The following is a 26168-nucleotide window of genomic DNA, read 5'->3' as shown; positions in this document are numbered from 1 at the left end:
AGTCGAATCCGAAGTCACTGGTTGAGTCCAAGTCTTCACCCCGTCGTTACAGTTTCAAGTCTCGAGTTCTTTTGCGTCTCAACTCATCGACGGTCATCGATGGCGTCGACGTTGATCCTTTGGGATCAAAGTCTGCTGAGACGGTTTCCGGTCAAGCTCCAAGTTCTTCCGGGTAGAAAAAAATCCCGTCGAGTCTCGAGCGATTCGTCACAAGTCAAAGGTGTTGTGTGGGAGTTGAGAGCCCTTTTGTTTTCACTTTGTCTAAAGAGGAGCGCAAAGGCCCAATAAAACAACAACAGCAGAGTCCAACCTGCCGCTCTGTGCCATTCATCATATTAATCTGGACCAAATGGCTTTGCTGAACGCCCTCTTCTTCGGCCCCTTTAACCCGCCGCCTTTCCTCCGTCGCATTTTCTTTTTTTTTTCTTTACAATTTATCTCACTTTCCGGCCAAAAGATCCCCCCCCCGAACTCACCGGCCGACCCGAACTGTTTCCAGGAGACAGAGTTTGTGTGCGATGCAGCTCCTCCCTCCAACCGGCCGAAGCACTTCCTGGATCGAGGGGCGCTGTCAGAATCTGCAGGGAAGATTTATTGCGCACGTCCCGCCCTGACCTTAAGTGTGGTAGGAGAAAGGGGGGGGCGGGGGGGGGGGGTGAATTGGTAGAAGAGTCAGAGCCGGAGAGGCGTTGGGGGAAGGCGAGCCCGGTGGGTTTGGCGTGGGAGTATCGCCGGCGGTGCGCATTGTCAGAGTTTGGTAATCGCGTGGAGGCGGGTGATGGATGTGGTGTGGCAGAACCATCATACACGTTCTCTGCTTTTGTGACCGTCCCGGTTCCAGATGTGGTCGCTGATACTTCCTCCTCCTCCAGCGCCGATGGTCTCTTGTCCGGTCGGGATGGAAAGTGGTGCTGGGGAGGCGGAGACGAACGGAGGAGATGGTGATGAAATGGAGTGGGCGATAACTGTAAGCACAGGCGAGCTGCTGTGCGCTCATCGTTCAGCGCCCCCCCCCCCCCCCCCCCCCCCCCCAGAATCCAGCCGTCTGGCCACCAATTCAAATCTTAAGAGATTTAATACAAACAAAAAAGAGACTTAAGGGGAAATTTGGATTAACAATGAAAATCGTATTTGGGCCAAAATGTTCCCGGAGCCCTCAGAAGAAAGGGATTTGAGGGAAGGGACTTCATTTGTTCCGGCATGGCGACGGTGTAAAGTTATATAATACGCAGATCACAGCGGTTTGAAAAGCGGAGTCGACTTTTCTTTGCTTTAATTCCTTTCATGGTTCAACACGTGTTCATTCATCATTCATTGTTTCCAACATCAAACGGCGGCTCGTCTGCCTCGCACACACAGACACAGACCACTTTTCACCAACAGCAGAACAGTGTGAACAGTGTTTTTCATCTTGCTTTTTTGTTCTGTATTCGCTGTCGTGTTGGAGGAGTAGAAATAATGATGTTTATGTTGAAGCTGATAAGAGGGTGAGATTGAACCAAACAAGGGAGAGTATTGTTGTTTACCATTTTCAATCCGCACCAAATATCGAACCCTTCTGCAGTAAATACATCTTCAATATCTTGGTTTGGAAACATCTTTATGATCCGTCCACCTTTTTCTTCTGATCTTGGGATCTTTGCTCTTTGCTGTTCTTTGTTTTGTCCCCCGGCTCCACAAGTGAACCCGGAGCACCGGGCACATTAATTCCACGCCTGATGCGTTACGCTCCACTTAAAATAAATCCCAGTTTTTTGTTTTTTTTTACCGCCGTTTTTTGGCTGTAGAATCTGCATTGCGACCATTCCGTGTCTCTGTAACCAACAGGGTGACAAAGTCAACGTGATCAGTCTCAATAAAATGCGCATGCAGCCTAACAACCCCGTGGATATTACAGCGCGTGCCGTGGTGTGTGTGTGTGTGTGTGTGTGTGTGTGTGTGTGTGTGTGTGTGGTCCATTACGGAAAGGTCATTTGGCTGTTGACTCTCTGCCGGCAGCGGCTGGATAATTGCTGCTCTAATTAGTCACTTTTACCAGCCGGTGATTCATAGTCACCTTCAAGTAGTTCTACCACACACACACACACACATATTAACAGGATTTAAATCATTTCTGCCATATGAATTGAACGTACTGTTCCTCCCGTATCGCTTTCTTTTTAATTGTTTCTTCTGTTTTTTGTAATTACGGGCTTTTAGACAGCCTTCAACAATTGACACCATAATGTTTTCCATGTTGACACCGCGCTGACGCTGATTTATGGCAATTACGCGTTAGCGAGCGGCACTTTTGTTAATGAATTGTGGAGGCTACGTATTTGTGGAGCTGCTCCTGGCCGGATGAGAGCCTCGGCCTCGACGCTGTCGGCGTTCATCGCGCTCAACACTTTCGTCGAGGATCAACAACGTGTCCGCCGACGCTAAATGACACCGAACACCTCCGTATGGGCACTCGAGGGCCGTTCTTGTTTTCTCGGCCCAGAATCCTCTCTGATTAGGACGCCTCATTGGGTACACGGCGTCCATCCTTTCCGCTCTCCGCTGCCGCAGCCTCTTCTGGGCGCTAGCCGTCGGCCAGATGTTGAACATGTGCAAACATCCCGTATGTTTTGATCTCAGAAGTACTGGAGTTAAGAGTTAAAGGATCGATGCCGATCAGTGCTGGATGATCATGTGACACATCATTTTTATAATGCAGCTTTTTATGTACCGAGTCTTTGAGCATCCCAGGGATTTTTCCTGGAATCTCTCTGCTGGGCGGCCAACCGACGTTCCGTCCAATAACCGATCGTCACTCCACCTGTCTGCCTTCACTTTGCCTCCGGAGTAACTTTCTCATCGCTCCTCGTGGCTCCTCCCCCCTCAGCCCCCCCACAAGTCACCTTGTTTCCAACGCTCATCAATCTCTGTGGTGGTCCTTCCTCCTTCCTCCCCCACCCCTCCTACCACCTCCTCCTCTGGTTCTCCCATCGTTCCCTCCTTCCGATGCACCAGTTCTCCCCGGTCCTCTTCCAAACCCACAGGCCGAGGAGAACCTCGTCTTCCTTAATGACTAATGGAATCATGGAATAACAATCTACAGCCATGCCAGTTGTCACGAGTCTTCTCTTCATTCCTTATTTCCCTGCGTGGTCTCTTCTCCTCCCTCGCCGCCTTTTCATCCCGCTCGCTATCGTCCCTCCGCTGTGCCGCCTTTCCCCTCTCAGATCACCTCCTCATTCTTTCACCGCTCCCATCTCCTTCCTCCGTCTGCGGTTTGAAGTTGGAAGGTCGGATCGGGTGACGGATCTCTTAAAGACTTTCAACTCCAAAGGACTCGAGGCAACAACTCCCACAGTCAGGTTTTAATAGAGAGACGGGAGAAGAAGAAAAGAGACCAAATAAACTGCAGAGAGAGCGCGAGCGAGATGGAGGGAGGCAGATAGCAATTTTGTTTTTTTTTCCCGCCACGGAGTGCCCCGAGAGAGGAGGAAGGATCTTTGATGTGTGATGTTTCCTTTCTCTACCTCTCGCTCTCTCTCCCGCTTCTTATTCTGTGTCCTCTGGTTGTTTCACGTCCTCCCTCGTCTTTGTTTGTGTGCCTATTTTATTTCACTCATTCCTTCCCTCTGTCAATTTGCATCAGGCGGGAAAGTGCAGGGATCCGGGGGACGGAAAACTTTGTGCTTTGCTGTCGTGAGCGGGAGCTGAACTTTAACATTTGGAGCTTTGAGGTTTCTCACGCCGACACTTTTGTGGCGTCCTGCGGTCCGCGCGCTCGCGCCTTCGCGCCTGTTAACGTCGCACACACGGGGTCCTAGTGTCACCTTCTACACACACACAGACACACGCTTGCACAGCAGTGCGCCTGTTCTCTCCAGCGCTAATTGTGCGCTTCTGGCGAGAACTTCTCCACAGGAAGTCCACCCTTTCTTTCAAGCGGACTCTCGTCCATGTCTGGTCTTAAAGTCGGTCCCTCAGAGAGAGAGAGAGAGAGACGTCCAGCTGACATCTCAGCCTCCTCTGGCCTTTGAAGGCTGCACGGGGAAGTCGCCCACCAGGCACTCCGAATCCCCTGCGGGCCCGACACCTCTTTGAAATACTCGGTGGCAGAAACAGGGAAGGAGCAGCCGAGCATTGGGGAGGCTGCATGTGTAAATGTCAGGGGGAATTAGTGTGCACGCGAGTGTTTTTAACTTGGCACACGAGCAATGAGACGCAAGCAAAGTGGAGAGCAGACACGTTGCGCGTTGAAAGCGAAGGGCTGCGGCGTGTTTCATTTTGCATTTGGAACCACACGCAAACCCACTCGCCGAGCACGCGAGCTGCAGGTGCAGAGAGGCCCCTCTGGGTACAACGTGGCACATGTCCAGCCATGCTAACTGGCCAATAAAAGTCATTGCCATCAGTATGAATCATAACCCCCCCCGTTTACTCCTAGCGATGACGCGGCGCTTCGACGTGCCGCGTATGCGTTCAGCAGCTGTGCGGGAATGATCGCCGATAGGCCAGATGTTGTGTCCTCCAACGCGGCAGAGAAGGAAGCGTATTGATTGGAGCTCCCGCCTGCCGGGGCTGGCGCGGCGTCAATGAGCCGGCCTGCAGGGCGCCCTCCACCGGAGGGGGAGGTTAGACTCCCAGGTGACTCCCACAGAGGCCGAGAGAAGCCCGCTGATGGAGAGTTTATGGACGGGAATATTGCAGTTTTTCATCACAAAAGATGCAAGAATGAAAAAAGAAAATGTAGACAGTATATTGTAATATAGATTTCCATAATTGTCATAAAGATGAACCAACGTGATTTGCATGATTTCCATGGTTACAGAATATCAACCTCCATCCACCAGGATACAATCTACAGTTTTCTTGATAACTGACTACTAAATCTGACAGAGCTCCCAAATACGGACAACATGGTGCACAGATCATATTGTCAGCTTGATGTTGTTGAATTCCGAACAGTTCAAGTTAAACTGTCGCTGACTCCTCCCCCTGACAGATCTGTGACGAGGAGTGGCATTACTACGTCATCAACGTGGAGTTCCCAGGCGTGACCCTCTACGTGGACGGGGTGACCTACGACCCCTACCTGGTGACCGACGACTGGCCCATCCACCCCTCGCAGATCGACGTGCAGCTCACGGTTGGCGCCTGCTGGCAAGGTGAGTGGGCGGAGCCTCTGAAAGAGGACGAAAATTAGAGTTTGCATCAACGGCGAGGTGCAGTCGCTGCAGCTTCCTCGCCGCTGATTTGATGGCCCGAAGGGGGGCGGCTCGGCGGGAGGCTTGACCCCCCCCGATGGCGAGTCGGTAGAAGGAGCAGGTTCACCTGGAGTCACTTTTCCCGCTCCCCTCCTCCTCCCCCTCCCGCCCTCCCAGGTCTTTGGGCAAACACCGGGCTTTAGGAGGATTAAAGGAGCGTCGAGGAGAGAAGGGAGTTCAGGGACGAGTTGTGCCTCTTCCAGCCCGTCGGCTCGGGCCTCGGCAAAGAGCAAAGAGCTGTTGAGGTGATTCTGAGATCCAAACGGGAAGCCGTGATCCGCGGCGGATTGCCTCCCCGAGCGGAGAGCTTCTCCATGTCCGCCATGCTGATTGCAAACACGCTGCTGAGATGGGGGGGGTCATATGTTGGGTTCATCGCAGGTAAATATCCCGCTGTGGTTTCAGCGCCCGGACGGGGAAGCGTGCCAACGGACGGCAGAGGAAACCGAAAAGATTTGTTGCTGCGGAGCGACTGTGATAGTTTTGCCATGTTTAATTAAATTTCGTGATACCATTTCACGGTTCATAACATTTAACTGGTCATTCAGTATCATCCAATGTAAATGCTTTTGGCCCGACCGAAGCGAATGAGGGTAATTTACAATGATGATCTTTCAGATATTTATGCAGATAAGCCATTCTAGTGTCGGGGGGGTGGGGGGGGGGGGTAAAATATTGTAATTAAACCTCCCTAAATGTGTCATTGCGGGCGGCCGGCGCGCATTAGTCGGCTTTTATTGGTGGGGCAGCTTCAGCGTCTGGAGCTGATCTGAGACGAGCTGTTTCAGCTCAGATGGGAACTCTCCTTAACACCACCCGTGAACTACTAGATTGCGTTGCTCATTAAAGTGCGTGACACACGCACACACACACACACACACACTTGTTGTCGGTGTGAGTTCCTTCCACACAACAAAGCGCTGCTTTACCCGCCTGTGAAGTGACATTTGCACGATTTCATTCTCCTGTTCTGTAATAGGAGGGTTGCCCCCCCCCCCCCCCCCTCGCCTCAGGAAGTAAGTGCTGGCTGTGCAGTTTCCACCTAGTTACCCTCGGACCTGACGGAGGGTGTCCATGTCCAGAAGTGTGAAACCCCCCGACCCCCAGCATGCAGGAGGAAGAACCATCCCTCTTAAGCTTAAGTAATGGTCCTGTTTCCAGCTCGCCCCGCTGCTCTTTACTGAAATGACGGCAAAGGAGCTGAGGGAGGGAGGGGGGGGGGGGGTTCTATTGAGCAGGGGGGGGCAAATAGCGCCAATGAGTCGGGCCTCTCCGCGGAGGAGGATGATCGGCGGTTCCATCGGCCGCATCATTCTCGCTGATCCTGGTTCCTCTGTCCGGGACCCCTTAATGGTTTCTACGGTCAGGACCCAGATAGATAACATCTGTCAGGGAGGGGGGGGGGGGGGGCGGGGCGGTTGGCGGTGGGGAGCGGAAAGCGCACACCTCGAGGAAACGGTAAGCGAGGGAAGCGCGAAGAAGGAAGGAAAGGGTTCAGTTTGTGATGCGTGAATGGAAATGCGATCTTGCTGTTTCATGGGATGGACTCGGCGGCCCTGGTACCCGGCAGGGGGGCCGGCGGGCCCTTTAATGTCGGCGGCGAGGATGCAAAGCAGCTGGTTGATGAAACGAGAGCTGGGCGGCTTACATTCAGGCAGATTGCAGGCTGTAAATGGATGAATCAATGAAGGGGGCTGCCAGGCGCACCGTGCAGAGAAGACACACATTCACTGACACACACACACACACTCACACACACACACAGACCATCAAAAATAACACAACCATCGACTGCTTATCTCAAATCCTCCTTCCTGGCACAGGAATCCTGTAAAGGGGTTTGGATATGCACCTGACAGCTTCGCGATACAGTGCTGAAAAACTCAAAATAGCAGCGTAGGGTCCTGGAGCCCAATGTTCCCATCATGTTTACATATGCTTAAATGAGAGCACTGACTGAGGGGGGGGGGGTTCTGCCCGATCCCTAACAAAGCTTTGCTAGTCCCACCGATGGCAGTCAGGTAGAGGCCAATGCATATACGTGCATATACGTGCATGTATATAAATATATATCTGGGAGAGCAAGGATTTGGGATTAAATGTCTGCGCTTTCGCTGCGAGCCGTCGTCTCTTTTTATCACACGCTGGGTGATGAAGTCGTTCCAAGTGGTGGAAAGTGAGATGCGCGTTGCTGCATCGTCCGATGGGGAATAGCGCCTGGCCAGGCCTCACAGTGTGTCTGATGAAGTGGCGCCAAAGAGGTTTAGAGGCGAGGAATCCCTTATCTGTGGCCACTGGAGGCCGGTGGAGTGTCTCCTCAGCCACCGGCTGGATTACCTGAACCGAACGTCTTCCCCACTGTTACGTCTTCAAATTGGGGGGGGGGGTCATGAAAAATGGAAGCGACTTTCCTCTTCCTCTCTGCGCGCTTCCATCCGACAGACATCGCGTCTCTGCTGCCGTTCCGCCGTAGAAAAGGTTTCTGCTGTTTTTGTATTTCAATCCGGAGAGACTTGTTGAAATTTGAACAATGCTTTATTATAACAGGCATCATATGATATTGCAAGTTGTTTGGGGCTTGTGTGTAGGTGGCGAGGTGACCAAGCCGCGGTTCACTCAGTACTTCCGGGGCAGCCTCTCCGGACTGACCATCCGACCGGGCAAGATCGAGAGTCAGAAGGTCATTTCCTGCCTGCAGGCCTGCAAAGAGGGACTGGACATCAACTCGCTGGAGAGTCTGGACAAGAACATCAAGGTATTTACTGCTTTTTTCTACTCTGCTTTTCACACGTACTAAACATTCACCATTTGACGCAGCAGCATCAGGGAGCTCTGGAGGTGCTGGTATGTGCGTTTATTCATGCTAAGCTACGCTACCCGGCTAGTAGCCATGTTGAGTATTTCTATTGGCATGACAGCAAATTTGAGTTCACAGTAAAAAGTTGGTTTTGTAAACGCCGTCGTGCCTAAACTGAGCAAACACACACACACACACACACACACACACACACACATCTCCACATCTGAACAACCCTCCTCAGACAGCTCAGCTAATCCTTCTCCTGCACCGGGGCAGATAGGGGGCCGACAAGATGGTCAGGGGCCCCTCCTCAGCTCCTTTAAGTCCTTCCCACTTCACTCTTCTTCTCTTCCCTCACTTGTGCTGCTCTTTTCAGTCTCCCCCCCCCCCCCCCCCCAGTGCTGTGGTCCACAAATAGATCCTTTTTGAGCAGACAAGGTGGGAGGAGGACGAGAGGGCCCCTCGAGGCCCCAGTGTAGTTTTTCCTTTGAAAGCAATTTAATTTCCCCCTTAGCGGCGCACATGAGTCCACGGGAGGCTTGAGGACGGCGTTTAGCCGAGCGCAGTCACAGGAGAATCAGCGGCGAGGGGAAGAGCAGGAGGTTGAGGCTGATGGACAGCAGGCGCGAGGACAATGAGAGGAGACGAGAGGGAAGGGACGCGAGCAGAGGCGCGTCGAGTGCTGTCCCCCCGCTGCTGGGGGACGGTTTGGGGCGAACGGGAGCCAGACCTGGCAGGAGAGCACTAAACCCTCTTTAAAGTAGGAAAGGCCTCAAATCCGCACCATCGGACGCAGCGGGAGAGCATCCGACGACGGCGTCTCCAGAGGAAGCGACGGAGCGCGTCTGACCCCCTGCGTTTTATCTCTGCAGTTCCACTTCAACCCGGCCCAGTCCGTCCTGGTGATGGAGGGGGAGGACTTGGAGAACACAAACGCCGCCGTGAGGAAAGTCTCCTACATAAACTCTCGTCAGTTCCCCACCTCGGGGGTCCGGCGCCTGCGGATCTCCACCGCCGTCCAGTACGTACGCTTTGCTTTTCCTTCCCCTTTTGCTTTCTGTTTGTTTCCCCCCTCGTCTCTGCCGACGCGCCGAGCGTTTGCGCACGCTGACGCTCGTGCTAAGTGACAACGCGGGAGACGCCGTTGATCCCCACCTCTCCCGCTCGCCGCCCCTTTCCTCTGCTGTCACGTTCTTTTCTCTTTAATAAACAATTTTCTGTTCGCCGTCGCCACCGGGGGCCAGTTTTTACATTTTCATGTCACGTTTAAATAATTCTGTTTTTGCCGGAGGAACGAGAGAGAGAGAGAGAGAGAGAGAGAGCGAGAGAGGGGCGAGAGAGGCCGGCGGGGAACAGCGGCCTCCGTTGGCGGGTTACCATTAAAATTCATGATTGTTTTGAATGCACGACCATCCGCACTCCCGTTGGGTTCCATGCACGGCCGAGAGCTTCAACTAACAGTGTGCGCGTGTGCGTGCGTGTGTGTGCGTGTGCGCCACGCTGCTGTTGATGCAGCGGCGTCGTCTCGGCCAGAAGCTCTGCGTTATGTTGCGTCATCGCTAAATGCTGTTTAAATTGGCTTCTGGTGGCCCGTTAGTTGTGTTGTGTTGTGTTGTGTGCGCGTGCAGGACCGTGGTCTGCTGCATAACACCAGGGACGCAGTGTGTTGAATGGACACGCCGGCTGTGAGAGTGACGACGTTGTTGTTACAATTCAGCCTCTGATGTCACCATAAAGAAACCACATCTGGGTAGAAGGACATTCTCACCCTGCAGAGGGTAAACATTCTCACCCCCCGTGATAAAAGAGAGCGGCGCCTGTGGGGGTTTGTAATCTGTTAAATGCAAGTGTTCACATTATGGTTTGTTTACACCAGAGTGCAAAGACCTTTCTCTAAAGTAATAGACACTAATGAAGTGACCTCAGAGCAGCACCTCTATACCACTTATGCTTCCTCCAGTAAAAGCTCTCTGTGCTCCACTTGTGTTCTCGTTAACACGGCTTATTAGACTTCATGCAGAGCGCGCTGTGGCAACCCACGGGTGCAGGTCCCTAGGAGCACCAATCAGCACCAAGGTCAGGTGACTAAAAGGGGATACGCCCCGCCCCCCCCCCGGGAGACAACGAGCGGCACAGCTGCGGCTCATGAGGCTGATGAAGGTGAGCCCCACTATAAAGGACCAACCGTTCCAACAGCCAGGGAGAACTAGACTGAGGAGATCGAGTGCTGGACCGTCGAGCGGGACCGAAGGACCCAAACCCTCCAAAGAGGAAGAACTTACTTTGGCTTTTTTTTCTTTTTGTTTGGACGTTTAGAAATAAATCAAACCTTTTTTGTGCAACCACTCGTGACTCCCAGCAGATTCTTTTTGCCCACACCCGTGGATTGCCACATATGGTGGAGGATGCGGGCAATTCTTTAGTTCCACCGCCGTAACCCCGAAAGCAGGAGACTATGGGAGAAGCAATGGAGGCCGCGATGGCCAGGCTTCTCCAAGCCCAGGCGCAGCAGGTGCAGAGCATGGCAGCCCTTCAGGGGACATTCGACCGGCTGGCTGAGAACTTAACCCCAAGGGCCCCTCACGCGTCCCCAACAGCTCTACTCACAAAGCAGACCCCCGGAGACGATGTGGAGGCCTTCCTTGAGGTCTTCGAACGAACGGCAGAACGTGAAGGCTGGCCGGAAGACAGGTGGGCACACATTCTGGCGCCTTTTCTGACAGGGGACGCCCAGAGGGCGTACCAAGACCTCGGGACCAGGGAGGCTACAGACTACCCAACGCTGAAGGGGGCCATCCTGGCCCACTATGGGCACAATTTAGCCGGCCGCGCCCAGCGGGTCCACGATTGGGTGTACGACCCCCAGGGTCCCGTGCGGAGCCAGGTGGTGCGCCTGGGGAGGCTTACCCGTAGCTGGTTGGTGACCGGGGAGGGTCCAGCTGCCATCGACCGCGTCGTTATGGACCGCTGCATCCGGGCCCTGCCTCTCGACGCCAAGCGATGGGCAGCCCAGAACCACCCCGCGTCGGTGGACGAGCTGATTAACCTACTGGAGAACCATCGGGTCAGCCAGCAGATGACGGCGGGGACATGCCCTGCTCCCCGAGGCCTTGAGGGACGGGCTCCGATCCGGCCATCAGCAACCCTTCTTCGCCCGGCTCCGAGAACCGCTCCGCGCCCAACACCCGACAGGTCTGAGTGGAGATGTTTTTCGTGCGGCCAGTTAGGACATATTGCCCGGCAGTGCCCTGCGGGCGATGTGCCCATGCCCTCCGCCAGCACGGAGGAACAGCACCGCCCAGGGAGGTGCCTCATGACTACCTGTTGGACCCCCCCAATACCCGGCGCCGCAACTGTGCCGGTTCGGGTCGGGAACCAGGACACCTCAGCCCTGATAGATTCGGGTAGTGTGGTTACCCTGATCCGCCCTGAGTGGGCGGAAGGAGAAGAGGGGCCACGCATCGAGGTGACCTGCGTCCATGGGGACCTCAAGGCATATCCAACGAGATGGATCCAGGTGTGTACCCCCCGGGGATCTTTTTCCATACGGGCTGGGCTGGTTCCCGACCTCCCGGTCCCCATGATCATTGGACGCGACTGCCCCATTTTTGAGAGATTTTGGGGTCTGCGACCGAGGGGAGGGCACGATAGGGCCTCCCAGCCAAGACCCATCCGACGCGGGAGACCCAGGGCTGCCTGTGCGGCCCACGCTCCGTCCGGTTCGTCCGACGAGGGCCCCCCGGAAGAGGCAAGACCCCTTCCCCCCTCGCCTTCGACTGCACCAGGAGGCTCCAACCGGGCGGGGGGCCGAACCCCCGATACGGACACCGCTACGGAGGGATCCCAAATCCCCAGAGGGGGGGAGGGCGGGAGCCTTACGGAGTTCTCAGAATTCCCCTTAGTCGCGGACGGGATGGGGAACAGAAAGGGCCAGTTTGCTACAGCCCAGAAAGAAGACGACACCCTGAAACACGCCTGGGCTCGGGTGCTCGCCCACGACGGACAGCCCATCGACCCGGTGAGTGCCTTGTCTTACCCCTTCTTTGTTACAAAAAATTCATTGCTGTATAGGATGTGCCAGAAAGGAGGGCAGACAGTCGAACAGTTAGTAGTCCCTCGCCCCTACACCAGTAAGGTATTGTATCTGGCCCACTCCCACCTTATGGGCGCTCACCTAGGGATGGATAAGACACGGGAGAGGATAGAAACCCGGTTTTACTGGCCCGGCATGAAAAGGGCAGTCGTGGATTATTGCGCCGGCTGCCCAGAGTGCCAACTAGTGGCCCCCCGGCCCTCAGTGAGGCACCCGCTAATCCCCCTGCCAATTATCGAAGAACCATTCGAGCGACTTGCCATGGACATTGTAGGTCCACTGCCCAAAACTAGTAGGGGTCATCGATACATCCTAGTGATCATAGACTATGCAACCAGATACCCGGAAGCTCTACCACTGCGAGCTGCCACCGCCAAAGCGGTGGGTAAAGAATTGTTCTTATTGTTCAGTAGGGTAGGAATAGCAAAGGAAATCCTCACTGACCAGGGCACTTGTTTCATGTCAAGGGTTTTAAAAGAAATGTTAAGACTGCTACAGGTGAAGCAACTACGAACATCAGTTTATCACCCCCAAACGGACGGCCTGGTAGAACGGTTCAACCAGACGCTAAAACGGATGCTTAAGAAGGTAATGGAGGCCGATGGGAAGAACTGGGACCAATTGCTACCCTACGTTCTGTTTGGGGTAAGAGAAGTGCCTCAGGCGTCCACAGGGTTCTCCCCGTTCGAGCTGCTGTACGGGAGAAGACCCCGCGGACTTTTAGACGTCGCTAAGGAAGCCTGGGAGAGTCAGCCTTCACCCCATCGCACCATCATCGAGCACGTGGACCAAATGAGGACCCGGATGGCCCAAGTCTGGCCAGTAGTGAGGGAACACCTGCAACAGGCACAGCAGGCCCAAGCCAGAGTGTACAATCGGGGTGCCCAGGTACGTGCCTTCCAACCAGGAGAACGTGTTCTTGTGTTGGTCCCCAGCGCAGACTGCAAGTTCCTGGCTAAGTGGCAGGGACCCTATGAGGTGGTGACACGGGTCAATGAAGCCAACTATCAGGTACGTCAGCCTGGCCGGCGCAGGCCCCTACAACTCTACCATGTTAACCTTCTTAAAAAATGGCAGAGTCTTCCAGGACCGCCGGCGCAACCCACCCCGGCCCTTACCGCTCGGATCCCGTTACCGAATGTGCCCATGGGAGACCATCTCAGCCCGAGTCAGCTGCAAGACCTACGTGAGGTAGTGTGGCAGCACCTGGATGTCTTCTCCGACCTGCCGGGCAGGACCGCCGTGGCCACCCATGACATAAGGACCGAGCCAGGAGTAACGGTTCGGGTGAAGCCGTATCGTGTCCCCGAGGCGAGGAGAGAGGCCATCAGGCAGGAGGTGAGTAGAATGCTCCAGCTGGGGGTCATTGAGGAGTCCCACAGTGCCTGGTCCAGCCCAGTGGTACTGGTGCCCAAGCCAGATGGCTCTTACCGTTTTTGCAATGACTTTCGTAGACTCAATGACGCCTCCCAGTTCGATGCCTATCCTATGCCCAGGGTGGATGAACTGATAGACCGGCTGGGAACGGCCCGTTTCATCTCCACCTTGGACCTCACCAAAGGCTACTGGCAGGTGCCGCTGACAACTCGGGCCAGAGAGAAGACGGCCTTCGCCACCCCCGAAGGCCTATATCAGTACACCGTGTTGCCCTTTGGTGTCCATGGAGCCCCCGCCACATTCCAGCGGTTAATGGACAAGATTCTCCGGCCGCACCAAGGGTATGCCGCAGCCTATATCGATGACATAGTAATTCACAGCGACGACTGGGAGACTCACCTGAGCCGACTGAGAGCTGTTCTGGGGGCCCTTCGCGGGGCAGGCCTCACGGCAAACCCAAAGAAGTGCCGGCTGGGCCTAGAGGAAGCTTCTTACCTGGGCTACCGCATAGGACGGGGCAACGTGCGACCCCAGGATGCCAAGGTAGAGGCCATTCTCAGCTGGCCAAGACCCAAGACCAAGCGCCAGGTCAAATCATTCCTAGGTTTGGTGGGGTATTACCAGAGGTTCATTCCCCGCTACGCAACTATGGCAGCCCCCTTGCATGACCTGACGAGAAAACGGGGGCCGGACAAGGTCAAATGGAACACCGAAGCTAACGGGGCCTTTGAGTGCCTACGACAGGCTTTGTGCACCAAACCGGTGCTAGTAACGCCTGCCTTCTCTCTCCCATTCCTAGTCCACACAGATGCGTCGGAAGTGGGACTGGGCGCAGTACTATCTCAGGTACGAGACGGAGAGGAGCACCCGGTGATGTATATCAGCCGAAAGTTTCTGCCAAACGAACGCGCTTACTCTACTGTGGAGAAGGAGGCGCTCGCCATAAAATGGGCACTGGACAAGCTTCGCTACTACCTCCTGGGGCGGAGTTTCACCCTGGTGACCGACCATGCCCCCCTGAAATGGATGGCGCAGGCAAAGGACTCCAACGCCAGGGTCACCCGCTGGTTCCTGACCCTCCAGGACTATAAATTCACGGTGGAGCACCGACCAGGGAAGGAACATGCTAACGCGGATGCACTGTCCCGGCGGGACGTTTGTATGTGGGCGGGACGGCGGGGTCCCGGCTTTCTGCTGGGGTGGGGGAGTTGTGGCAACCCACGGGTGCAGGTCCCTAGGAGCACCAATCAGCACCAAGGTCAGGTGACTAAAAGGGGATACGCCCCGCCCCCCCCCCGGGAGACAACGAGCGGCACAGCTGCGGCTCATGAGGCTGATGAAGGTGAGCCCCACTATAAAGGACCAACCGTTCCAACAGCCAGGGAGAACTAGACTGAGGAGATCGAGTGCTGGACCGTCGAGCGGGACCGAAGGACCCAAACCCTCCAAAGAGGAAGAACTTACTTTGGCTTTTTTTTCTTTTTGTTTGGACGTTTAGAAATAAATCAAACCTTTTTTGTGCAACCACTCGTGACTCCCAGCAGATTCTTTTTGCCCACACCCGTGGATTGCCACAGCGCACACACACACACACACGCACACGCAGAAAACAAACCTTCCAGATGTCATCGCCTCCCCTTCATGCCGGCGGCTGATGACGGAAGGAGAGAAGCTCCCGCCCGAGTCGCCGCAGTCGACGGTTCCTTCTCTCGCCTCCCGGCATCGAGTCTCCCGGCGCTCGCGACAATGCAGCCGGAGATAAGGAGAGATTACAACGTCCCCCCACCCCCCCCCCCCCCCCCGAAAACAGGCCTTTGTCTCAAACTGGGGGGCTGAGACAACGCAGCGGGATTACAGGCGATAGTCGAGTTTCCATCCAGCCGTCGGGCTCAAGTTGGAATTGGATTTCTGTTATTATGTTTCGAGAATACTGAGAGGGAATTTTGTTCTTTTCCATCAGATGAGTGAAAGCCTGTAAGCTTCTCGGGTGTAGAACCAATCGGTCGGTGCTAAAAGGACGGTCAATGAAGCGCTTTCTGTAGCAACTGATCTGCAGTAATCATTTAACAATTGAATTGAATAACTTCTTCATCCAGCTTTACCAAATTGCCTCATTCTGCTTCTTTTCTGGAGTCAATATTTTTCTAGTTGTTGGTTAAATGCCTGAGGTCAAGTCTAAGAGATTTTAATATTTTGACCTTTGGCATAAACTGCATCAGTAAAAAGAGCTGCACCGTTATATTCACCACGTCTGTAACAAGGGGAACAAGCAGCAGCATTGAACAACATATGAATGGACGTTACATTTTCTCAGAGTCGATGTAGTTTAGACAACATGTGACCCCTGTGGTGGAAGATTTTGCACAGACAATCGTTAAGTAAGAAACAAAGGCTCTGAGTCAAGTGTGTCTTTCCTCCGTTTATTTCCTTGCAAGGGAAAGAGGGTCACAACAGCTACGTGGTCAGTAGACTGTCAAGAACCTCCTTCTGCCCCCAACACATCGGGGCAGTTCTTATACCTAAGTTTAGATATCGGTGGCGTCAACAGAAACCTTTGACCATCTTGTTGAGTCTCTACAGTCAGGGTACTGGGAACATCTTGTCCATGTAAGACACGTCAGCTCTTTGACCGTGTCCTTGCTCCCCCAACATGCTAAAACAAAGGTGGTCATAGACATAACAAACACTTCTCTCTTCCATCTCTACAGCTATGACGCTGGAAACATCTAATCCAAGTGGGAGACATCAGTTCTTATGTCAGGGCCTTTGTCATCGAACCACTTGCAAACTAATAAACTGGTTATACAAATGAAGCATTTAAAAGGGTCACATATCATTTCCTACACCCTGCTAATCTATTTCACAGAAGACACTTCCTCTTATGGGTTTACGCAGGGGGGATGGGTGGGATGGGGGGGATGGGGGGGGATGGGTGGGGATGGGGGAGGTGGGGGCAGCAGAAATCTTGTAGTCCGGGTTCCTGAGAAATAAGCTGAGTGAGAGGAAGCGTTGATGTCGCGCCCGCTGACAGATGTTTGTGTGCTCGGTGAAATGTAAAAACAAAAATCGGGTTGTTTGTTCAGCTTTCGCGGCTTTACACCATCGCCGCCCCCCCGTCCCCCTCCTCCACTCTCCCCCTCCATCCTTTTTCTCATTTTAGTGTGTCTTGTTTTCCATTTGATTGATGTGTAATCTGCCGATGCCTTTATCTGAGAGGGTTGAGCTAATTACCACATGAGAAATCCAGTAGAAGTAAAGTTGAACTACGTTTTCTATGTAATCCCGTAATCCTTCACGGCTCACAAGGAGACTCTCTCTTCCTCCTCCTCTTCCTCCTCCTCCTCCTCCTCCTCCTCCTCCTCCTCCAGGTGCTTCGGTGAAGACACCTGCATCACCATCCCGGACATCGACGCGGTGGTGATGGTGCTGCAGCCCAGTGAGCCCCGGATAACCATCACGGGGGCGGAGCGCCTGAATCGCCCCGCCTCCGACTTCCGGGCGCCGGCGGGCGCGGCTCTGTTTAAGGACCTGCACATCGTCAGCGCCGTCACCACCCTTCACGCAGGTACGCTGTGCGACCCCGAGCCGCCGAGGGAATCAGCCGCCGAGGTCTCCTGTAGGCTGTGAGTCAGGTATCCCCCCCTCCCCCCCACCGCCCCCCCCTTCACTCAGTGACATGGTTCTCCAGGTAATGTGCTGTGTTGCTTAGTAAACACGTCCGCTGGCCTGCGTTATATTATATATGAGTCAATGAATGAGAGACGCGAGCAGCACGTCTTCGCCTGCAGCTCCGCCATGCGGGACAACGCCCCCCCCCCCCCCCCCCCCCCCTCCCCGGGGAGAAGACATGAGAGGCTTCTGTGAGACTGTTTAAAGGACACAAGGTTTGTTCAGCTTTCACGGCTTTACACCATCGCCGCCCTCCACCCACCCCCGTCCTTTTTCTCATTTTAGTGTCTCTTGGTGATGGATCATTGCACCACATCAGCCCCCCCCCTCTATGAAACCTCAAAGGCTTCCTTCTGAAGGGCTTCCAGGTGGAACCTTTTCCAAATGGTACCAGGAAGCAAAACTAGTGATTCTATGTAGACAAACATGCATTTGGAAAAATGCACTTTAAATATTCATATAATAATATTCATGCTGTCATGTGACTCGTCTTATTAACGGTGATGACAACTGAAGCGCGCACAAGTAAGCAGCACTTCAATCACTGACTCACTGAGGCTCAGAACCCGGTCCAAAGATCTGATCGCCGGGGCAGGAACAGACCTACACCCCCCCCCTGCCTCCCGCCCCGCCGCTCCCCCCCAATTATAAGCAGGGCGAGGAGGGAGGTCCAAGCAGACGGGCGGTGAAAGGCGGTGAAATGGAGGCTGCAGCCGGGGGGGGAGAGATTAGCTGGAAGCCGGGGGTGTGGGGGGGGGGAGAGAGAGGCACGATGAAGTTCCATAATGAGCAGATTTGAAAGGATTCCACATATATCACATTTTTTCTATTTCAGGGCAGGCGGTGGGTTTCTTTTGGACCCGGTTAATCAGCCCCCCCCCCCCCCCCCCCCCCCTCCCCCGTCTCTGCTTTGTGTGTCTCTGACATCCGTCTTCTTGTGGAGCTTCCATCTCATAATACGGAATCACTGCGGTGCCTTTACTCACAGTGAAGGTCATCGATTCTCTCTTTGATCCTTAATGTTCATCATTATTTTACGTGTCTCCTCTTAAGGGGCTTTTTTTCAGCTCTCGGGCTTCATCTTCAGCCCCCGTTTCAGCCTCTCTGGGTCTCTTTTTCGGGGGAGCCCACCCACACTGAAGCCGTGGAATCAGGCTGCACACTCACGCCGTCACATTCGATTGTTCTTGCTCCACTTTACTTTTTCAGTTCTCCAATCATGTCAAATCAGAATTCACCAGCATGCGGGGCGACGCGCCCGCCAGGCGGACGAAAACAGCTGCAACAGCCGCAGCCATGAAATGACTTGTTAAAGACGGAAAAGAATCCGTCCCGCCATTTACAGTCCAAGCGTCTGCAAATGTGGGAATTAAATAAAGGTATCAGAAATCCCTGTTAGTCGCCTCTTGGTACTCGGAATTTGGAACTTTTCTCACAGACTTCTGTACAACCAGAGGAGTCGCCCCCTGCTGGTCAGTACAGAGAATGCACGTTGTAAGACACTGACTGGTACAGGTGTTTATCACCGCGCTGGCACAACGAAGCCAGTTACAGCCAAACGTCAACGTGTATCGATTTAAAAAACAGTATGTTTCTTTATAGCAACATTACAGAGGCTTGTTTGTTATAACAATAATTATTCTTTATCAAAAGCTGCTCAAGAGCTTCTGCCGTGTGAGTCGTTTTCATACTGCTGTGTTGTTTTTAGAGCGTTATTCCCGAGGGACGTCGCGTAATCTACAGATCACACACAACCTTTCATATCACGCCAGAGGTCTTTCTCTGCTCATCATCATGGGATTATGCTAAACAAAGGGTACATGAAATGACAGTAAGAAAAAAGGCCTCAAGGGATTAAACATTTCGGTTCCCCTGGTGATACGGGGCTGCAGTCTGGTTCATGCAGCGAGCATCTCATTGTGTGTCTGTGTGTGTGTGTGTGTGTGCGTGCGTGCAGCCCGGCGACCCGGCGTGCAGGAGGAGATCATCCACAACTTGGACTACTGTGACATCCTGGTGTTGGGCGAGGAGCTGAGGCCGGAGCAGGAGTCCCTCCAGCTGAAGCGCAGCGCTCTGCTGGGAAAACACCTGGACGCCACCAACTCCACCTCCGGCATGTCCGTGTACGGTAGGTTACCACGGCAACCGCGGCAGAGGGTTACATAGGGTCACGGCCTATGTGTAAAAAAAAAAAAAAAAAAAATTATTTTGAAACTCTCCGCCCACAGGCGTGGACTCCATGTCCAACTACGAGCAGGTGATCCGACAGGTGCGTTACAGTAATGTCCTCCCCGGGCAAATAACGGAGAGACGGTTCCGCCTCACCTGCTCGGAGCTCAACGGCCGCTACACCAGCAACGAATTCAACCTGGAGGTGAGTGGACGCCACGTGTGCCATTTAATGCAACGTTTTCCAGTTGAAGAGGTTTAAAGGGCTTCCGAGAACATCCAGAACATTTCATGCAGCATTTTACAGGTGCATAGTGAGAAAGATTTTAGGACTGAAAATAAAAATAATTGTAAGCGGAGCCCGGCTGTCGGGGGGGGGGGGATTGTGGGGATTGGAGCGGCGGGAACACTTTGCTTTCAGCGCTTTCGCGCATGTATCCGGGTATCAGAAGTAGCTGCCAGCCCGCAAACTGTGAAATAAGACAATCCAGTCGCTTTCAGGCTGGCAGATTGGAGCATCCGAGCATCTCCTCCCACGCCTGGAGAGCTTCCTTTTGTAGACGCGCCAAATGTTCTGCACAAAGCCACTCGGAGCCGACCGGGCTCTTTGTGCCAGGGAGCCTGAAACGGGCAGCAGCTAAAGTGGAGCATTTCAAACCATTAAAACAGGTATTTCAGGGGGGGGAAGAAATTAAAAACTGTAGGAATAATCGGATTACTTCGTATTGTTCAGTTAGAACGTTGCAGAGCAGCCGCGCACGCCGACAACGGCTCGCTGAGCATCCGTCCAATCAAACGAGGGCGGGATGCAACTCTGAATCCTGAAGAGACGTCGAACCTCTGCCGGGAATTCTAAACACACGCACACGCACAACGTTCTTACATGATGAAGAGCCAAACAACCAGCTGGCGGTTTGTTTCCATCCCTGATACTTTGACTTGCAAAACTGATGAATGCAGTTTACATTTCGTTTCCTGTGTGGAGCTGAAACGTGTTCTAGCACAACGTTCGCTCTGCGTTCAGCGACGTTCACCTGTGTAAACCCCGCCCCCTCTGCTTCGCCCCTCCCCCCCTCCCGGCCAGGTGAGCGCGCTCCACAGTGCCGAAGCGGCGCCGCGCGTCAATCACCTGGTGGCCCCGCCTCAGTACATGCAGGTGATGCGCCACCCGTCCACCATGCAGGACCTGTACCCGGGCCACGGCTCAGGTGAGGACACACACACACACACACACACACACACACACACACACCTGGGGGCTTTTTGACAGAAGCAGCGGCGCTCGTGTGCCAGAGGCTCCTGACGACTGACGTTTCAGTTCTAAGAACAAACCGGAGTCACGGTCCTTTGTCATCGTGGAGGCGGATGACAAGGTGCTTTATACTTTGTGTGCTTTTGTCGCCTTTGTCGTTCTCTCGTACGAGCTGCTTCAATTTCAGCAGAAGAAAACAAACTGGTTTGTTTTAGTTTTACTGCCGCGAGATGAACAAACAAAAAAGTAAAAGCTGAGTTACAGAAGTAAAAATAACTACAGATATATAACGTTGAAATGGATGAATCACCCCATCAACATCACAAGCGATGTCATCCTCTCTGTCACTCCGCCTCCTCCTCTTCCTCTCGCTCTGCGAGCGTAAAGCATCTTCACCAGGAGCGGGTTTACCGCGACGAAGAGAGACGTCCCCCTCCGTGTGTGAGCGGGAGGGAACTGTGGCAGGACGCCGCGGCCCAGATGTGGCCGGATGTTACCTGGAGTTGGTCCGCTTCAACGGACGTGGCGTCGACACACTTCTGGGGAACAAAAATGCGGCAAAGTGATGAAACGCCACAGAGGGGGAGGAGCTGTGAGAGTCGCACGTGAGCGATTCCGCCGGCTTTCCCTCTCTGGTTTGTTTGTGTGACTGCTGCTCGGTGGTGGAATGATGCAGGAGGCATCACCCCCCCCACCCCCCCCACCCACCACCACCACCACCCCCCCCCCCCCCCCCCCCGGTGCCATGAGTGACCCGAGCTAAAGAGAACACGGCGAGGAGGAGACATTGGTCTTAATCTACCACACCGCCTTCAATTATTCATTACACTGATGGATTCTACTTAGACTTCTGTTGGGTGTGTGTGTGTGTGTGTGTGTGTGTGTGTGTGTGTGTGTGTGTGTGTGTGTGTGTGTGTGTGTGAGAGAGAAAAGGAGGTCAGATGAGCAGAGAGAGTGTTGGAAATAAATGAATGGCAGAAACTGCAGATGAGAAAGAATCCTCGTGGGTTCCGACACGTCATGATGTCATGCGTTATGTAGAGGACATGGTCAAAGGAAACACGCGCGTGTGTGTGTGTGCGCGCGTGTGTGTGTGTGCGTGTGTGTGTGTGTGTGTGTGTGTGTGTGTGTGTGTGTGTGTGTGTGTGTGTGTGTGTGTGTGTGTGTGTGTGTGTGTGTGTGTGTGTGTGTGTCTAAGGGGCCGCATGGAGCTTTGCTAAGAGGAAGATCAAAGGCCGAGTATTTAGTGTGAAAGTCTAGAGCTCCTGAATCAAATGATCCTCTGACGAGTCGTGTGTGAGGCTTCCTCTGGCTAAACGCACACACACACACACACACACGTGTACCAGCAGGGACCAGCACAGGGAGGGTAGTTACACAGAGTTTGTGTCATTTCAGCAGGCTAGAGATCAGAGCAGCACAGAGAAACATTTTGCATCAAGAGAAATCCCTGAATGTACGTCGTGCTGCTGCGCCTCAAGTTTAGTTCCTTCATGTTGGAACCGCTGAACAGTGTCAGTTAATTCCTCCTACTGGTTTAACCACGGGACGAGTGATGGAGCTTCGTGCAGCAGAGGTCGAGCTTAAAAAAACCCGAGCTCAGTGTCTCATAACAACGGGCTTAAGTTTAAGCCCAGCATTAATTTGAGAGCTACTGTGAAACTAAGACCTCTTTATTAGAGGAACCTCAAGTAATGTGGCAAATAGAGCCAAGTATCATGTGATCTCTAGTGCCCCCCCCCCCATCACCCCCCCATGTCTCTGTTCAATGTGATGACTGCACTCCAGGAAAAGTCACAGCAAAGTTCTTACAAATCCGTCTCGAGTGAACTGAACCACATTCCACGGCATGGAATCAATAGCAATAGATATTTCAGTCTGGACCAAAGTGATTGACGGGCGAGCCCACTGATCCCTCGTAGCACTCGGCCAGCACAGATAAATCCAGAGGGGGGGGGGGATCGATCAGAGCGGGTCTAGAAATACAGTGGAAACAGGCCTAAATTAACCTAAGAGGGACGTAAACATCAATACGCAGATCCAGTAATCAAAGGTCACAAGGCTGCAGCTTAGGTTAATTTACACTATATATAAATATATTGTGATATATATATATATATATATATATATATATATATATATATAAATAAATCGTGATATCACGATATATTTATATATCACAATTTATATATATATATATATATATATACATATATATTGTGATTTGCTGCATTTATTTATATATCACGATTTATATATATATATAAATTTATATATATATAAATATATCGTGATATATATATATACAAATAAATCGTGATATCACGATATATTTATATATAAATATATCACGATATATTTATATATATATAAATTTATATATATATCACGATATATTTATATATCACGATATATATATATATATATATATATATATATATATATATATATCACGATATATATACGTACAGTTATATAGTCCTTTTCTTTTTGCACACCCATATTACCACATGGAATGACTCGTTCAGGCAACGTGAAGACACATTCTCACTCTCCCTCAGCCGCGCCGAGCGCCGCCACCGTGGCGATCGTGATGTGCATCGCCGCCCTGGTGGCGGTCATGGTGCTGGGCGTCTACCGCATCCACCTGACCCACCAGCAGGAGGTCAAGCTGGCGGAGACGGCGAGAGACGCCGAGGAGACCTGGGACGACTCCGCCCTGACCATCACGGTCAACCCGATGGAGGTGGGAGGTGTTTGAGCGACTAAAATGATATGTTGTCATGGCGATTTCCTGTTTTCACTGTTTGTGAAACTCTTTGAACAGAGTCTGGCGCAGCCGCACGCCGCAGAGGAGGAGGCCAGCGAGGAGGAGGAGGAGGATGAGGAAGATGATGAGGAGGAGGACGATGACATCACCAGCGCCGAGTCAGACGACAGTGAAGACGAAGCGGACGTCCAGTTACCCAGGATGCAACGCCAGAGCAAGAGGGGACAGAACTGGGACAAAACAACGATATCTTATTGAGACGCACGTTCACAGTCACTCACACTCGCACACAACGTGCACACAATGTGCAACACGTCCCCTGAAACCTCAAATCAGATGGTTGAAATACAAAGACTATGTAATGTTGATGCTCTAAAAATGAGGTCACAGCGCCCCCTGCTGGAAGACGCCACTGCAACACAACGATTTAACAACAAAAACTAATCACATTTTATACAGCTGATCAAAAAAGACACAAAACTAAAACCGCTCGTCTGTCAAATGACTTTTATCCGTCTTAAGGGGACAGCTCACCAAAATAAGGGCGCACCCTAAAAGCACCTCTGTCCCGTCGCAGTCTTTAGTGAAATGTAGTTCTTTAAATCTCATTTTGTCGATTGAACCCTGCTATGTATGTTCAGTTTAATGTCACGTGTTCCACGGGGAGATTTATAAACGTTTATTTAAGAAAACTGAGTTGCAAGAGTAAAGAAACAGACTATTTTTTGGTTTGTATACTTCATGTTATTTATCAGCCTACGAGGCGCAGCCAGGGGATTTTTCAGAAATAGCATATTTTCAATGGTAATCAAAAAAAAAAAAAGAAAAACATTTATCGGTGTCGTCATGGTGATATAGCCCGGGGGTCCGGGGTGTTTTTTTTTGTTGGGTGGGGGGGTAAACAGGAGTCTCCTTGTACATTTTTATACGCTCCTTGTAAATATTGAGTATAGTAGGTCACCCCACTCCCTGACACCACCTTCTCCACCCTGAAAGCGTCCTCTCCACCTGTACACAGCACACACGCCCCCCTTCACCATGTTTGTATGTTTTGGTGGGGGGGCAGTTTCTCTCCCGGTGTTCAGGTCATCCCGGCCGGTGAGGGTGGAGGTGCCACCGCCCGTGTGAGACGTCTCAGACCTCGTTAATGCTGCATGGAAGGGGGGCAAATCAATCAATCAATCAATCACAATAACCTTATTTTAACTCAAATTATTCTAGTTTTATTTTTACTGAAATTGTTTAAATGTTATTTATTATTAATGTTAGTTTTATTTTTTTAAAGAATCCTTTATATCAAAGATTTAATCTAATAGAAGACTTTAAGGTCTAAAACATAAAGCCTCTATTTATTTCTATCACATCAATATAAAGTATAATAACTACAACTTCTGTCCCCGAGTGAAGTGCAGCATCAATGGACACGTAGATCCAAAGTAACGTGGCGGCACTTGAACCCTCTTCGTCCGCTGTCCCACAGGCCGAGACTTCACATCAGAAGGGCATTCCCCTCTGGCACCCTGGGGGGCTCTGACGTGGTGTAGCCGCTGGGAGAACCTCCTCTGTGTGTGTGTGTGTCTTCATGTCAGGATCTCGTGTGTTGTTTAAGAGTTTCACCTGTTCTTGTGACATCACCCCCCCCCCCATCCTCCCTCCCCTGGTGGATTTTGCATCAGCCCTTCTGTTGTCCTGACGTTGGTTCTAGAAGAGGGGGACGATGAGATTAACTTGGAGACCTTGTGAAATGTGTAAAAGTTCTTTTTTTCTCTGGACTCTTTGGTCGGCTTTTCTTTGGAATGGTCACTGCAGCACTTTCTGTAAATCGGCCAATAAAAACTTGTTTTGGAATCTAGCTGTGGCTCGTGTGTGCGTGTGTACGAATCAGGCTGCATATGAATTGGTTTTATTAGACTCTCCTGTTCTTACATCTTTCAATAAAAAGGGAATAAAAAGGGCGAGGAGAAGCTCTTTGCAGCTAAACCAAAAGTCAGACGTTTCCTTTTAATTTATAGCATGTGATTAATTATTTCTGCAGTTGGTTCAACCGCTGCAAAAACCCTATTATTTTGTATATTCCCTATAGCATGTGATAAGAAATACATATAAGATAATATGGTATATGTCAAAAATCATTTATAGTAGTATTTTTAAAAACAGACAATAGTAATTGTCAATAATGTACAAATGAAGAATCATACGATAGTATGTTGAAAAAATGAATACTTTATTTTGTCTAAAAAACACATCAACTCTGGAAACACGAAGGAGATTATGAACCCATAATGAATAGTTTGTCTCCATCTAGCGGACATTGGAAACACTGCACACAGGGGGGGGGGGGGGGGGCACCGTCACCTCCACCCTCGACTCGCAGAAATAGACCGCGGGATCCCGAGCGGATCCACCTTTGATACAGTGAATACTGGATTATTAGTCTGAAGTTATTCAAACACATGAGACACAACTAGAGTGCGTTTATTCCTTCACAATTTGAATGCATTGAGCCTCTACGGCTCTGACGTCATGCCTCTGCAGCTCTCTGACGTCATGTATTTACCGATGCCTGCGAAGCCTTTCACAAGGACAGGACTGAACAACTAATAATATATTATATATATATTAACCCCCCTATGATCCCACTGCCTCGAGCGGCAGTGACACCTCGAACAGACGTCCGGTCGTCGTCGTCCTCTCACGCGCGAAAGCGGCGCTGTTGTAGTGAGCGCGCGTCGCCACATGGGGGCGGCAGTCACGAGGCAAACGCTTGATCCCCACTCGACCAGCTGATCAACCCCCGA

At 52.1% G+C, this 26168-nt stretch overlaps 2 protein-coding genes across 2 annotated transcripts in view; both read left to right on the top strand.

The window, feature by feature from the left end:
• LOC120828740 (calsyntenin-2) overlaps positions 1-25222 on the top strand; it is a 128468-nt gene extending 103246 nt beyond the window's left edge. Inside the window, exons 9-17 of the mRNA XM_078107278.1 lie at positions 4979-5141; positions 7829-7995; positions 8913-9061; positions 16879-17075; positions 19137-19307; positions 19408-19553; positions 20433-20556; positions 23162-23346; positions 23428-25222. Coding sequence (XP_077963404.1) covers positions 4979-5141; positions 7829-7995; positions 8913-9061; positions 16879-17075; positions 19137-19307; positions 19408-19553; positions 20433-20556; positions 23162-23346; positions 23428-23628 — 1503 coding nt within the window. The 3' untranslated portion in view covers positions 23629-25222. The remainder of the gene's footprint in view (positions 1-4978; positions 5142-7828; positions 7996-8912; positions 9062-16878; positions 17076-19136; positions 19308-19407; positions 19554-20432; positions 20557-23161; positions 23347-23427) is intronic.
• On the top strand, positions 10115-15037 carry LOC144388213 (uncharacterized). Its single transcript, XM_078087870.1, has 2 exons — positions 10115-13144; positions 13211-15037. Exons 1-2 carry the CDS (start codon positions 10496-10498, stop codon positions 14900-14902), a joined length of 4341 nt encoding a protein of 1446 aa, XP_077943996.1. The 5' UTR covers positions 10115-10495; the 3' UTR covers positions 14903-15037.
• Positions 25223-26168: the final 946 nt, after the last annotated feature.

Source organism: Gasterosteus aculeatus, chromosome 1 (assembly GCF_964276395.1).
Source record: "Gasterosteus aculeatus chromosome 1, fGasAcu3.hap1.1, whole genome shotgun sequence".
Classification (NCBI taxonomy): Eukaryota; Metazoa; Chordata; class Actinopteri; order Perciformes; family Gasterosteidae; genus Gasterosteus; species Gasterosteus aculeatus.
Note: the sequence above shows the minus strand (reverse complement) of the source record. Positions and strands in the feature narration are given on the sequence as shown.